Here is a 16,264-nt window from a genome sequence, read left to right as displayed (position 1 = left end):
GAGCGGGGGTGTGGTTCAGGGAACGATGTCTGATTGTCATCAGCTGGTCTGATTGCTAAACAGAGTGGTAATCAGTCCAGCTGATGATATGTGTTTGTGTATCTGAGGCGGGCTCCATAAAGGAGTCAGGGTGGAGAGCAGAAACACAGTCTGCCATGGCAATAAACATGATTACCAACTATCCCTCTGGCTGCTCAGTCCTTCTTGGTGCTTAGGGGGGGGGGAACCTACTGGTGACGGCAACACGCGTGTCACACTACAATATACAGAATTCAATGAAATAGGTTTCTGCGTACCTTTTTATTTGTTCAGGCGCCTGAGACCAGTTGAGGATGGGTGTGCAATCTGTCGATGGACTTCTCTCAGGTTTCTCGGATCTCCAGGTCCTGGACCCGAGGCACGGGTCGGGGGACTCGCACCTTTTCACCAGTCATCAAACACCCACAGAACAGAGAGTTTGGATCAGAGTTCAATTCACGTAGATTTATTCGTAACCAACAGTTTCACAAATAAGCCTGAGCTGGGTCCGGTATGGAAGACAACGACCTCCCTCCACATCCGTCTTTCCCAACTACCGAACAAACATATTGACATATTATTTATACCTCACACTCAATGCAGGTCCACTCCCTCATTACATATTATTTCTCGTCTCTGTGTGACCTCAGTGTGACCTCAGTGTGACCTCTGTCCCAGTCCAAGCCGGTTCCTTTAAGGAAAGTGAGGTTTCTTGCTGACGTCTCCCCCCTCGTCTCTCTTATCCTATTGTGTCTGATCCTCCCGGTCCTCGCTCTGCAGTCTCCTCTCTACCGGTTAAGACTGGACCAGCACCAGGCCGCTGGGTCGATGTCTGGCGTTCTTGAACCTTGTCTCAGAGAGAGCTGTGTGTGTGTGTGTGTGTGTGTGTGTGTGTGCCCTCTCAATCATCTTTATAGATGTAATTTAAGCCTAATATAACACAATGGAAAAGTTTAATACACCCTATATATATATATGTTGTGGAAGCACACAATTTGAAGCATTTTAACCACCACAATATATATATAATGTGTGTGAATGAAGGATCCACACTTTATCTAACGGAGACTTTATTTCTAAGACACTTTTCAGTCCCGACCAACACTTAACTGCTTCATATCTACAGATAATTAGATCTCGATAACGGGACGACGGACTTGAATAACTTGATTTATGCAGATAATGTCAGATAATTAGGTCGTGACCTTAAGATAAGTGGCATTTACTTTTTAGTAACTAGCACTGTAATAAGTGGGATAATGTACAGGATGCCATAATATATATAAATAGTTATATATCTATATATAGTTATATATAGATACATAAATATATATATAGTTATATATATAAATAATATATATGTATTATTTATATATAAATAAATAATACAGGACTGTCTCAGAAAATTAGAATATTGTGATGAAGTTCTTTATTTTCTGTAATGCAATTAAAAAAACAAAAATGTCATGCATTCTGGATTCATTACAAATCAACTGAAATATTGCAAGCCTTTTATTCTGATTTATTGCTGATTATGGCTTACAGCTTAAGAAAACTCAAATATCCTATCTCTAAATATTAGAATATCATGAAAAAGTATACTAGAAGGGTATTAAACAAATCACTTGAATTGTCTAATTAACTCGAAACACCTGCAAGGGTTTCCTGAGCCTTGACAAACACTCAGCTGTTATAAATCTTTTTTTTAACTTGGTCTGAGGAAATATTAAAATTTTATGAGATAGGATTTTAGAGTTTTCTTAAGCTGTAAGCCATAATCAGCAATATTAAAAGAATAAAAGGCTTGCAATATTTCAGTTGAATCCAGAATGCATGACATTTTTGTTTTTTTAATTGCATTACAGAAAATAAAGAACTTTATCACAATATTCTAATTTTCTGAGACAGTCCTGTATATATATATATATTTGTGTTCAGATGTGAAGAATTTAAACAGTCGAATGTTACAAATGTCGTTTTAATGAGGCGTCTCAGCAGCTACATTTGAACAGCAACATTTTACACGTTGAAACTCAAAAGGACTCCAAGTAAGTTCGACTGTGACTCCAGTTACATTTAACGCTGTGATGCTCATTTGTCCAAAAAGAAGCATTAAGAACTCTTTCAAAGATTTAATTTCACACCAAATCCAAACTGGTAGCACCAGGACGAAGAAGAAGAAATAAATAACAAAAACAAGACGGACAACACGCCTGAAGCTCACGGTCCAGATGGAGATGACATTTAGGTGTTTCTAAATGAATCTTCATCAAGGGGGAGGGGGGGGGGCACAACAGCTACTCTGAGAAAGTTAAGTCCAGGTGACAAATGAGTGGAATAGAAACCAAACTGTACACGTGGATGTCTAACGCTAATGTTCACAACACACAGGCACTCCCCCGCCGCGCCATGGCAACGCATCAGTGAGCCGTTTCTCCGGGTGCCATGTTCCTTCATCACTCCAACGCCAAATGTGGATTAATCCGCCGCTGAAAAATAGTCCCCAACTAATGCACTGTGCTCATTTGGCGTTCCAGATGTTTTCGGGTAGTTACCGAGACCGCTTCTCCAGTCGGAACCGATGACTCGTGCCAGGAGCCACAGACAGGAAGTCAGTCGGTGTAGAGCGCGACTGACACCGCGTTGGTTTGAGTGTAAACGTGAGACTTTGTTGATGAAGAAAAACACGCCACACAGCCTCACGTTTTTCCTCATTTGTCCCTCGGCTTTAGGGTCGTACACAGTGGAGGTCGTAAAGCCCTTTGGAGAAGCTGTCAGTGACCCCTAGAGGCCGCGGCGTTCACTGCAGCCACGACGTGAAGCAAAAACATTTGAGTTTTAATCGTCGGCGGAGCGGAAAAATGCGGTTAACAAAAACATCCTCTGGGGAGCCGGTAGTTGTTGGAATAATTAGATTAATTAAATAAGAGAGCACGAGAGTCGTCAGAGACTCGGTACATGTTACACGTAATGACTCTGGAAGGTGGAGGATGAATAAGACGACTCAAAAAAAGATGATAACGAGATGTAATCAATAAAAATGTTGACTTTCTTAATGTAAGAAGATACACGGATTCAATTGAATGTAAACCTAATTCAAAGTTATATTAGACTCTGTTTCTTTATTTCAATTAGATTAATTTAGCTGTAGAAAATACTGCAACAGCCAGCGTTTAGTATGAACTGCTGATGAAAACCGATAAATCACTTTGAAATGTACACGGTACCACTGGGATGACGATAAAGAAAGAAAAAAGCGTGGCCCCAGGATTGAACCCTGTGGGACGCCACGTGAAAAATCTGCACACTTTCTGTGACGGACTTATAAAGGCTGCAAAACAGGTGTCCATCTCAAGTCCCGCAGGAAAGACCAACGTCAACCCTGAAAATATTGTTGACCAAATAATAAACAGTTTGGATCGTGTTCCTTGTAAATGTGTCGCCTTCATGTTCTCCGGTGGTGAAAATAGAAAAACTGATCGGAGGCCTCGAAAATCGCCGTCCTAGTTCTGAAAAAATTAAGTCACTCCGATTTCCCACAGTACCTGAACGCAGCAGCTTCAGATTGAACATTTTCTTCCGGCAGAAGCTTCGTCTGAGGTCGGTCAGTGGAGGGAGGAAGACGAGGCCTCCGATTGGTGGACGGCCTGGCCGGGGGGCTGCTGGGCGGAGCTCGGACCCGACTCGCCGGGGTTGCCGCCGAGGCTCATGGGAGCGGGCGGGCGCGGGTTCAGGCGGGGGGGCATGGGGTTGGAGGGGCGGATGAGCGGCGGGGGCTGCTGCAGGGCGGGGCGGGGCTGCAGGAAGCGGGCCTGCTGCTGGAGGGGCGGCGGCTGGCGGTGCAGGGAGGGCGTGGCGGGAGGGAGGGCCGCAAGAGGGGAGGGGGCTGGTGGAGGGAGGAGGAAGAGGAGGACGACGTGGTGCCGGACGTCACCGGAATCTGAGCCGAAGAGGAGGCGGCAGGAGACGCGCCTGAGGAGGTCACCTGACCCTACAGGAAGGAGAAGAGGGCGGGGGCAAAGCTACATCACTGCGTCCTGCTGCGGAGTGACCCGCGTCCCCCGTGACAAACGCCTCACCTCTTCGTCCTCTTCGTCGGTGCTCTTCCCCGACGGCGTGGCGGAGCTCGTCTTGCCCTCCTCGCCGGAGGTGACGCCGTCGCCGTTGGGCGCCCGCGTGCCCTGCTCCGCCTCCCACTCCTGCAGCACCTCGTCCAGGTTGAACCGCCGCCGGTAGTTCACGAAGAAGTTCTTCACCTGGCCCACCGTCTTGTTGCCGATGACGTCGGCGATGGCCTGGAAGTCTTTCCCGTACTTCCTCACGCCTGAAGAAACAAGAGGGTTTGTGATGATGTCATCGAGGCTTAAACCGCCTCCCAGATATACAGTAGAAGAAGAAAAATAGGCTATTTAGAGGGAGGGCCTGTAGTCTAAGGCCAATAGTCTCTCCTCTTTTAGCTCCGTGTTTGGTCTCCTCCATCTCCGGAGGGAAATCTCCGTCTATTTAGCGGCTTAAAGCTCCACCACGTTCACCAGCTGGCCTCCAACTACGGCTACCTGCCGTTTGCTGCCGAGCAGCTCGTCTTCAAGACAGTGAGGTCATCACAAAACACACGGGAACAGTGCCAAAAAAACTAAACTAGGAGCTAAATGAGGCTAAAATGAGCTCAGTAGAAATCTGCTAATTCTACGAACGACCTGCATACAGTAGACTAGAACGGGCACTCGGTAGAGCGCATACCTTCGCATATCACAAGATCGGGCATTGAATTATGAACATTTTGGCATTAGTTGCATGCCAATTGGATAAAAATTGACCGTGCTATGATAAAAAGAAGATGTTGACCTTTTCTTGACCTTGACCTTTGACCCGATCGATCCCAAAATCTCATCAAATGGTCCCCGGATAATAACCAATCATCCCACCAAATTGCATGCGATTTGGTTTAATACTTTTTGACTTATGCGAGGAACACGCATACAAATAAATAAATAAATGGCGATCAAAACATTACCTTCCGCATTTTCAATGCGAAGGTAATAAAGACGCCGAATCGGCTGTTTTTGAAGCGTCGCTCGTCTTCACGGAACAGAAGGTTCTTCGTGTATTCGTTGGCGTTCGGCTCCTCTGACCCGGTTGCTCGTCTTCACCAGCGAAGAAGCTCACCTTGCACCGCCAGCAGCTGCTCGTCCGTGGTCCAGCGGGCGTTCACCTTCTGGTTGCTCTGCAACAACAACGACTGACGGATTTTAAAAACAGGAAACAGAAAGTTTCTGGTGATATAAAGTATTTAATGTTTCCACACAGCAATTATCTCAAGAGTGAAAGAACTAACTAACTATTATATTAGTATTATTAATAGAGAATATTGCTGCATTAGCTGGAGCCCATTTTAAAGGCTTTCGCTCGTTTAATCTAGAACAAAACCTCATACTTGATAAACTGTTGTGTGTAAAAGTATAGAGTATATAAAGTACGATATATACCTCGGCCAGTCGGAACTCTTCAATCCCAGAATCCAACACGTGCTTCATGCCGCTGTTCATCTGCTTGGCGTTCTGCACCTGAGGACACAAACACTTCGGCTTTCAACCAGCAGGGGGCAGCTCAGGGAGAGGTGTTTTCAGGTGGTGTACAGGTGGTGTATAGGTGGTGTATAGGTGGTGTTTTACAGGTGGTGTTTACATGTGGTGAAGAGGTGGTGTATAGGTGGTGTTTTACAGGTGGTGTACAGGTGTTCCTTCACTCGCTTGTCTTTAGCGTCATCACCCCCCTCCTACCTGTCTCTTGAGGGACACCTGCTCCATGTCCAGCTGACGGAGCAGCGTGTTGGCGGCGGAGGCGCTGCAGGACACGGCCACCACGTCCTCCTGGGTCAGGTACATGCCTTTGGGGGGGCGGCAGCGCGAGCTGCGCTGGTGGTGCCGGTGCTGCAGGGTGTGGTGCTCCCGCCGGCCCAGCGCCACCTTGGAGCCCGGCGGCACCGGCTCCACCTGAGCCTGAGGCGTGGACACACAGAGCTGCACACTTTCAAAATAAGAGCCACCAAACAAGTCCAACATTTAAATACTAAACAGTTTTTATTGATGTTTTATCATTATATATATATATATAAACACATACATACACACATATATATATATATATATACACACATATATAATATATATATATATACACATATATATAAATATATACACACATACATATATATATATACACACACACACATATAGACACACACTCTATATATATATATACATTATATACACATACATACATATACACATACATACATATATATAGACACACACTCTATATATATATACATATATATATATATGTACACATACATACATATACACACATACATATAGACACACTATATATATACATACATATATATATACATATATACACACACACATACATAAATAATATTTCATAAAGTTATAAATCACAACTGTCGGATCATTTTGAACGACATAGTTTATGCCGCTGCATTGTTTAGGGAGAAGGGGTTCTTTTATTTTGAAAGACCTCACTGATATAAATGGAGTAGACAAAATAAAAGAAACACTAATAATATGTTTTTTAAGACATATCCATGGTAGTAAAGGGTCTGGAGTAATCTGAGGTCACAGTCCACGTACCTCTTTCTTGGTTTCCTTGTTGGGGTCGTAGTCGCTGTCGTTGACTTCAATGGGCGGGGCCTCCTCCATCTCCTCATCACTACGGCAACCAGAAGACAATTCAGTTGGTACACTACTACAACAACAACAACAACAGCAGCAGCAGCAGCAGCAGCAGCAGCGCCGAGATCCCAAAACAGACACATTAAGACACCATAGAAGAAGAACGTAAACATGACTATGGTCTGTCTGAATGAAGAATATATACACGACCGTTCAAAGGTTTGGGGTCACTTAGAAATGTCCTTATTTTTCAAAGTAAAGCTCAGATTTTTTCAATGAAGATACCATTAAATGTATTATGCGGTTATGCTGGTGAGAGAAGCTATAACAGTGGCCTTCCTTTGAGCCACAAGAAGAACTACATTAATATTTACAATAAAAATCATTATTTATAACCTCATCAATGTCTCGACTATATCTAATAATTATTTTTTGAATTATTTTGATCAATAAAAGTGAGAGTTGTCATGGAAGACACAAAATTGTCTGGGTGAGCCCACACTTTTGAACTGTAGTGTGTATATATATATATATATATATGTGTGTATATATGTTGAAATAAAGAAACAAGTCATGTTTTCCCTGTGACTGTCTGTTACATACCGGCTGACCCGCGGGCCGTACCTGTCGTCACGGTTGCTCCGGCTGGCCAGTTTGCGGGCCTGCCGGTCCATCAGGCTGGTTCTGGACCGGGTCTTCTTCCAGGAGTAGTAGTACTTCACCAGGCTGGAGATGGACTTGTCCGGCAACTGGAGAGGAAAAAAACGTGTCAGAATTCAACATTTACTGCTCGTGAAGTCTTTTTACAGGTAGTAGATGTTCTTGTATTGCAGTAATAGTACAGCAGACACACAGGTGTGTGTGTGTGTGTGTGTGTGTGTGTGTGTGTGTGTGTGTGTGTGTGTGTGTGTGTGTGTGTGTGTGTGTGTGTTACCATCTGCTGGATGCGGTGGAAGCTCTTGCCGTGGAAGCTGAAGGCCTGTTCGAACAGCACCTTGTCCTCCACCGTCCACTCGTCCGGGAACGGGGTGAAGTTCGGCAAATCGGCCAGAGACTTCTCGATGTTGTGTTTGTGCCAGAAGAGCATGCCGAGCGCCTACACACACACACACAAACAGACACACACACACACACACACGAGACAAAGCTTATATTTTACATGTTGTACATAAAACGGTCACAGAGTTTCTGTCGTAAACAAGATAAAATGTGATTTTCACCCTTAAAAAAACTGCTTTATTGCATTTAAAAACTGATATGTTCCAGATGGTAACCGTGGATACTAGTAAAATTACATTTAGGGTGAATAAAAACGGTTAAATCTCTTCTTTCTTTTTCCACTTTTTAGTCAGAGTGAGACCTCACCTGCTCCACATTGTATCCGTGCTTCTCTTTGGCCAAAGCGATGTAATCGTCCACTGTATGGACACACGGACACACACACACACACACACACACACAGTTGGATCAGTCTGATGGAGGGGGGAGGGGGGGCTGTGTGTGCATGACAGGAAGTGGACTTACACTTGGAGTCGACGATGGTGTGATACGGAGACCAGACCAGCATCCCCCCGCTGTCCTTGTCCGTGTACTTGGTGGCGCCTGAACACACGTCACACATTTAAAGGGCCACGCCGCCAACTGAACGTTCAGAGAGCTCAGAACGCTGACGAAACATCTCGTCTCTAAAGCGTGTATAAAGTTCACTTGCATTGTGGGAAATGTCGTATCTGTTGTTATTTGATTTTGGACCCACGCTAGAGGAATATTGAACTCGCTAGCCATTTTTTTCTGTTTCGCTTTTTTAACTTTCTATAAAATAATTGTGCTGCCGTTTGGAGCGGGATGTTTTGCTCACTTCTTTTTCAGATTTTAAAATCGCGTTGAGTTTAATTAATATGAATTTCCTTTTGTTTTATTACCTTTACGTTCTTCTTTGATTTGATTCAAACAACTTGTAGCTGATAGTTAAGGATCTAGGGAGGTAATTTATTAGATTTAATGTATGTTCCAATGACAAACACAGATAAAAAAAATTTTAAGCATAAAAAAAATACTAACTGTTTTTTAACAAATATAACATTTAAAAACTAATATTAATAGGCATTGACAGGTATATTTTAACCCTGTATAATGTGCCACACATGGGTCACAATTCCTACACATGACAAGCTTAAATACAAAAACAAATGCTGGATAGTTTTATCATAATGCTCAAATATTAAATGGGGGAATATGCTTTAAAAAAATGTTGCATCAGCTTTTTGTGTCATCAAACCTACACACAAATTAAAAAAATATTGAAATAATATACAAATGTCAGAGAAAATTTTGTATAAATAAAAGAAATATATATTTGTATTATATTTATTTTACTTTAGCGTTGGCCACAAAGAATATATAACAATATGTTATATAAGTGGAGGGAACATGAAGAAGGAGAATGTAAACAAACCAACTCAAGCTCCAGTGAGCAGAAATGTCACAAGTTGTTGGTGAGAAGAAGATGTATAGCCTCGGTTCACGTTTCTCTCTTTCCGGTTAATAACTAATCATTAACAGTAAATTAATCAACACCTCGTTTAAAGAGTTCAGTCACGAGTTTGAACGCGTTCACGTGAAGCGGTGTGCGTGAGCCTGTAGTTCACAGTGTGTTACTGAAGGCGATACGTGTTCGAGGCTATCCCCCCCCCCCCCCGTCCGTCACTAGAACCCAGTAAAAATAAATAAAAAAACACTCACCGGGCTCGAACTCGGGAATATTCGCCTGATAATCGTCTCCAACCCGCATCCCCACATCTGTGGAAACACCAGCATGAAAAAACAAGAGGAAGTTACATTTGTGTGTGTGTAAATGTTCGCCAGACGAGACGCTGTTCGAGGCTATTTTACTCGCCGTGTTCGTCGTCGCTGCCGCTCTCGTCAGAGAAATGTCCGTTGGAAGCGTTGGACGGACTCTTCGTGCCGTTCGAGCGACCTTTCCCCAGATACTCCGAGCCTTTGTCCATCATTCCCGGCATCTTTGCGTCTCAAATTAGCCGTTTTTCAGCCGCGGTTGCCGGGATATAAAATGTCACCAGGAGCTGAATGTTTTTTTTCCTTTTTTTGTGTGTGTGTGCTGCAGTTCGCTCGCCCGCCGCCGTGTCACTGCCGCGCTCTTCGCTTCGCCGCTGTATTTACAATCACTTCGGGCTGTGACGCCTCACAACAACAGCAGAGTCTCCTCTAAATATTACGTAGTGTCGATGTGTAAAATCAGCTGCGAGGGAAGTTTTATTTTCAGTTAAAGCGATAACCGAGTGTGTGTGTGTGTGTGTGTGCGGGGGTCTAACCACCGCAGCGGAAGGCTTTTTACGCACCGTCGGGCGGCAGTGCGACTCCAGCGACTGCGGCAGCAGATCCCTCCGCCAACACAATAAATACAAAATAAATACAAAATCAAATTAAAACCGCGATTTAACAGCAATACAACTTAGAATAAGATAAATAAAAGCAAAACGGAGTCTGACGTATTTGGAAATCATAAATATAACATATACATATAGCTATAAACGTCATAATTTAATATAAAGACAAGTCACATGTTATAAAACATAAATATAACGACATTATTACATGACGTGAAGTCAACTGATTACATGTGGATAATAATTGAGCGTGTTGTTTTTGTTTACTCTCCTCGTTCAGCGGTCGGTGTTCCTGCACTGACTCCTCGTGACCAGCAGGGGGAGACACCGCTCAGCAACCTAACAGCAGAGAGGACGCAGTCAATACGCTAATACAGATATTTAAACCATCAATCATTTCAGTTGTATCCACTTGGATTCACTTCAGATCAATGATAGATTATGGAGAACATTTACAGAGATAACTGTTTTTGTTGTGTATAGTTTCAGTTTATATAATAAAGGTAAAAAGGAGCATTAAAAAAGTTAAAAGACAAGTTAATTGGAGTGACTCAAATCTCCCAAATTATTTTGGGGTGAATCTGCATTAAAAAAACTGAGAAATATTGTTCTGCACCTACCCTTTATTTAGGATATGTCCCTTTAAGAGGAGTCATCTGGTTTTTACACATAACTGCACAAACACAATTACCCTAAATAGTTTAGTAATAAAAAAATATTGTCCATAAAGTAATTTAAAAAAAATTCAGCCCAATATTATTTGTTTATTTATTGAACTCTGCTGCAGTGGCTCTCATGAACCACCAGGTGAAACTCTTAGATTCTGAATACTGTTGCGTTCAAGGTCCCGTCTCTCTCTGTCTATCTCTCTCTCTATCTCTCCCCCTGTGTCTTTCTTTCTCTTTTACCATGACTCATTTCTCATGTCTGTCTCTCCTCTTTAATTACACCAACTTGAGTCTCTCCCTCTCTCTCACTGTGGCTCATTTCGGAGCTCGTGCTGCAACCATCTGCCAATAACGAGCCTGCTGTGAGAGAGAGAGCGAGAGCGAGAGAGAGAGCACGCGCACAGGAGAGGCGCCTACTATCCAGCGCGCGGGGCTCGTGCGGCATCAGCAATGTGAGCGGCGGGAAGCAGCTCTGCCTCGCGCTGCAGGAGGATGGCGGGAGGACGGCGGGGTCTCGTGGCCCCCCAGAACACGTTCCTGGAGAACATCGTCCGCCGGTCCAACGGTAGGTTCCGGTTCGGTCCGGTTTCTAACACACCGGTGTTTAAACGGTTGGCAGCCGTTTGTTGTGCGGAGTGTCTCTTGCTTCTGGTCGGTCGTGTCGTCATCAGAAAGCTCCTCTGTGATAGGCTCTTATAATTTCAGAAAATATTTACACCGATATTTTAATACTAGCTATTACATATATACATATATATATGTTTATATATGTATATATATATATGTTTATGTATATATATATATCTTTCATATTCTAAAAGTAGCACACGATTTTAGCCTATTTACCCTAATTTCTTTTAATTAGAGTGAAGTTACGCACCTTGTATTCAGATTAAAAAACTAACACTAACTATATTTATATATACATATATATATATATATATTTAATGATGTTTCATAATCTAAAAGTATAATATATATTTAGCGTTAGCTTTTAAATCCAAGCAGTACATTTCCTCCTTATGTTAGGCTATGCGTTGCTTACGCTTTATTTTACAATATAAAATAATAAAAACAATAGATTTAAACTATTTGCTTTGTCAACAAACAAAAAGGTGAGCAGTACATATTTAAAAGTGTCAGACCAACACTCACACAGTCATTGAACTACTCGACAATGAAAGCAATTGCTAATTATGACCCCGTTTTACATTCTCATATTAAAAAGTGTAATATATGTGAGGATGAGTAGCTCTCGTACACTCCTGCCATGAATATTTAAAAAACGCTCCGCAGCAGGCAGTAAAAGGAGGGGAAATATTATACTTTATGTCCTTATGTTACCTTTTTAATACAGGTCACTGAATACATACAAGTAGTTTAATATAGCATTAAAGTTCATGCTGCTGAAAACAATATTTAACAACAGTAATGTAATGTTAAAACGTCACTTCTCCCCCAAATAATATGTTTTCTTACTTTCCTTTTTTAGTGATATGTCATTCCACCACAATACAATGACTGTGAATATAATTTTACAAAAACCTTGAATTTACCTTTTAGTAATTTTACTTTTTTTTACTCTTAAGGGACCGAAATGTAATCAACATAAGTTATGTGTGACTGATTATTCACAATCATCGGATAGGAAAGCTACACGGTAAAAAGTAAAGTGAGGTAGCCTTTATTTATTTATGTATTCTCCTCCGTTTTGTTCTCTCTGGTTCATCTGTTTCTTCTCCTTTAACCACTTTTCTTTTTAACTTTTCAGTTTGGACGTTATCACATAGACAGATAGGTACCAGTGTTTCCACATCCTGTCGTGTACAAGTACCCCTCCCCGTCTACTCACCTATGATTATACTGTGTATATATATATATACATAAATAAATATATATATATCGATATACATATGTATATATATGTGTGCGTGTAAATATATGTATATTTATACACACATACATATACTTCCCACACACTGTATTTAAATAACACCAGCAGCTATTTTACTTCTTGATTTTATTCCAAACTAGAGCTTCTGCAACTTTTCTGACTTGTTTCCAAAGTTTCTGTCCTAAAATGTTCCCGCCATCATGCGATGATAATATCCAGCAACAGCACCAGACTACAAGATGAACACAAAGTGGAATCAAATCCCCCGAAACAGCTTTAATGAACACTTCAATATTCTCAAAGGCGGAGCTTATTGCAGAGATGTTGTATTGGACTTTAAGAGATACACATAGCATCCTAGTACTGTTTCATGCATATTGTATGATAAGTATGTTCCTGCATATTTTTGAAGTCCGTCTTCGGCTGTGAATGTGTGAATAGCACATTTTATTCTTCTTCTGCAGGAGAGTTATATGCATCCAAACCAGAATAGGACATTTACAGATTATTTAGGGGGAACTTTTTTGCTCCCATGACTAAAATCTAGGGGCATTAAAAAATAAATTGGAAGCACTTTTTGAAACTTGTGAAATAACATTTAACCTTTTGTTCAACGATAATAAATATACTTATTTAGGCTTACAGTGTATCAGCAATTGTCATAAAAATGGCAATAATAAGACTATCAGGCAGTAGTCTACAGATTCAAAGTGTTTTCTTTGATTTTTTAATACAAAAAACAGAAAACATGAATCAGACAATCCTATTAAATGTTATTCTTATTTGCTTGTGGTTATTTATTGCTATTACATTTTGTATACAACTATTAACAGTTACAACTTGTTTTTTTATAAAAATTTGATTTATTGATTTTTTGTGCGTGTACCTACCTAGGCAATACAGATAGGACACACACAAAAAACTAAAATAAAACACTATTAAATTATTACTTGTATATGTACTTCGGCTATTGTTAAGAAACACGTCAACAAAACGTGCCAGCCAGCGTTAGCTAACGTGCTAACCAGCGTTAGCTAAAGTGCCAACCAGCGTTAGCTAACGTGTACCGTGAGTTCTTCTGCCTCCAACCAAAAACAACAAATACGTCGTCACGTGTTAGCTCGCACACCAACAACAAGGCCTGCGGCACGAACGACATTCCCATGAGCCTCAGCGGCGCTACTTGTTAGCATGCCGTGCTAACAGTCACATGGTAAACATCAGCGTGTTAGCATCGTCAGCGTGAGCGTAGTGCATTAGCATTTAGCTCCAATCTGACTTTGAATGCACGTACGTCCTGAAGACAAACACACGCACGCACACACACACACAGACACACACACACACACACAGACACGCACACACACACACACACACACACACACACACACACTATTCTCCCTGTTGATCTCATGCAGTTGAATGGGCAGGAGGCCGCTCATGGATGTTGAGCCTCATTCAGGCTGCAGTTTAATTTAGTGTGACAATAAACTGACTGAACAGTTAATTAGCATAACATTCGGCCCAGATTCACCCCAATTAATCAAATACAAAGCGTGAGCTCCAGCCTGAGTCTCTGGAAAGCTGCCCGTGGCCCCCGAGATGCAGCGGGTTCATCACGGCCGCGCAACAGGGAGCATTTCTGTCTTCTTCCTGATGGTGGCGCTAGAGGGAAGGTCAGGAAACGGCTTAATTAACGTGATCATCTGTCACTTCACAAACTCTGTTCATTAAGTCTCAGCTCCTCGTCGGGTTTTGGGCTGCCTGACATTTTTGGTATTTTCTAGACTAGAGGATTGGGTTGTAATGATGAAGTGATAATACATATTTAATCTAATCTAATAGGGGAATTAGTGAATAAATTAGCAAAAATAAATAATATGAAACTGAATTTGATCATATTTGCCGGTGTTTTAATTCATTATCATGCAGTTTAGAGTGATTGACGTCAGTGTTTTATTTGTTGTGTCGCGTGTCTCTGGTTCTGAACTACGTGATACTAACTCGTGTATTTAACTTCATATCCACACTATGTTGATCTGCACTTCACACATTTCATTTACTTACACTACACACATACACACACACTTCATTTTCATTTACACTACACACATCAGGGCTCCAGACTGCGACCAAATGGTCGCATTTTGCGCCTAAAATTAGACACAGTGCGAGTAAATTTTTCATCAACTCGCGCATGCGCGACCAGTAAATTAGCAGATTTCTTTTTTTTGTTATTAAATATTTTTGTTGCTTACAAACTTGTTCTACACTTCAGCCCACTATAGTTAGCGGTAATGCCTGGTTTGCTAACCGACATTAACTCCAGAAGAAGAAGAAGAAAGGAGACGAAAACCGAAGCAGAAGGCTGGCCTGTGTGTGAGAGGGTAATGTGAAAAGAGGCGCACCGCAGCGGAGACGCAACGAGGGCGAGGGCCGCAGAGTGAGAGGTCAGAGGGGATCCTCACCACCGAGCGGCGTCCCCGTCCCCCGAGTTGAATCTCTGGGTCAACTCAGCCGACTCTCACATGTCTGCCCCTACAGACTGATGCTCACGGTAAACACATTCCATCAGGAGCGCGCGATTTTGATAAAGTAGCGGGAGGGATTAAGTGACAACATCCGGTTTTGCAAAGTTAGCGGAAAGAACCACGTGAAACAACATCCGTTTATCAAAATAAGATGTCGACAAATCATACACTAACATATAAAAGTAAACAATGAACTGATGTATCTTTATAGATAGTTTCTGAGATTTAGCTTAAATTATGCTAACATTAAAACATTTTACTGGACCAAGGAAGAGTTTATAAAAATTAGTCAGTCTTTTGTATGTTAAGAAAAGTCCTGTATATAGATTCCCCAAGAGTTCCAGGAAATGAATAATGCAGATGTGTTCCATACATATCTGAAATCCTACAATAGCAATCAAACTATTTTAATGTATCAATTAGGACATTTTTCAAAGTAAAGTCCTAAATGTTTAAAGAAATCGGTAATTTCTTTAATGTTTGAGTTGCTTTATATATGTATTTCCTCATAGTCCTAGGCAATAATGCTACACAATAAATAGAATGCTTCAATCAACACCGTGATCGGTGATTGGTATTATCGGATCGGCAGATACTGATTTCAGTGATCGGTATTATCGGTGATCGGCAGATACTGATTTCAGTGATCGGAAACACTGGAGTTGATAAGCGTGTCTTGTCTGATCAATACACAACAGTGAGGTGCGTGAATGGACCGAGCGGCCAGCTGCTGATCACGCATTCAATAGCTCGACTGCATGAATAGAAGGTGAGAGCCTTTAAACAATTTTTTTGGGAGCACCCAAGACCCATTTTGACCCAGGAAAAAGTGCGCCCCTATATTTTCTGCTTGCGCCCCTAACATTTTAAGTTAGGAGCGACTGTGCTCCTAGTTAAAAAAGTTAGTCTGGAGCCCTGCACATACACACACTTTGCATTTTGCACACTGTCTATATTTAATATTTTTATATTTAATTTAATTTGTCATTAGTATTGTATTGTGTATTGTGTATGCATATATGTTGTATTGATACATATATATTTTATTTTA

At 41.7% G+C, this 16,264-nt stretch overlaps 2 protein-coding genes across 2 annotated transcripts in view; one reads left to right on the top strand and one right to left on the bottom strand.

Annotated features, from left to right (window-relative positions):
* Positions 1–462: 462 nt before the first annotated feature.
* rcor3 (REST corepressor 3) lies at positions 463–9,842 on the bottom strand. The gene is given in 13 exon segments (XM_056408632.1): positions 463–3,880; positions 3,883–4,009; positions 4,098–4,342; positions 5,185–5,242; positions 5,505–5,582; positions 5,799–6,038; positions 6,672–6,750; positions 7,338–7,462; positions 7,648–7,809; positions 8,079–8,131; positions 8,238–8,315; positions 9,456–9,512; positions 9,610–9,842. Coding segments are annotated over 13 exon segments (1,683 nt in total). The 5' UTR covers positions 9,734–9,842; the 3' UTR covers positions 463–3,623.
* Positions 9,843–11,238: 1,396 nt separating this feature from the next.
* The window catches only part of LOC130189691 (potassium voltage-gated channel subfamily H member 1-like), a 31,364-nt gene continuing 26,338 nt past the window's right edge, over positions 11,239–16,264 (top strand). The window contains exon 1 of the mRNA XM_056408626.1: positions 11,239–11,353. Within this exon, the coding sequence (XP_056264601.1) occupies positions 11,281–11,353 (73 nt within the window). The 5' untranslated portion in view covers positions 11,239–11,280. The remainder of the gene's footprint in view (positions 11,354–16,264) is intronic.

Source organism: Pseudoliparis swirei, chromosome 24, assembly GCF_029220125.1.
Source record: "Pseudoliparis swirei isolate HS2019 ecotype Mariana Trench chromosome 24, NWPU_hadal_v1, whole genome shotgun sequence".
Classification (NCBI taxonomy): domain Eukaryota; kingdom Metazoa; phylum Chordata; class Actinopteri; order Perciformes; family Liparidae; genus Pseudoliparis; species Pseudoliparis swirei.
Note: the sequence above shows the minus strand (reverse complement) of the source record. Positions and strands in the feature narration are given on the sequence as shown.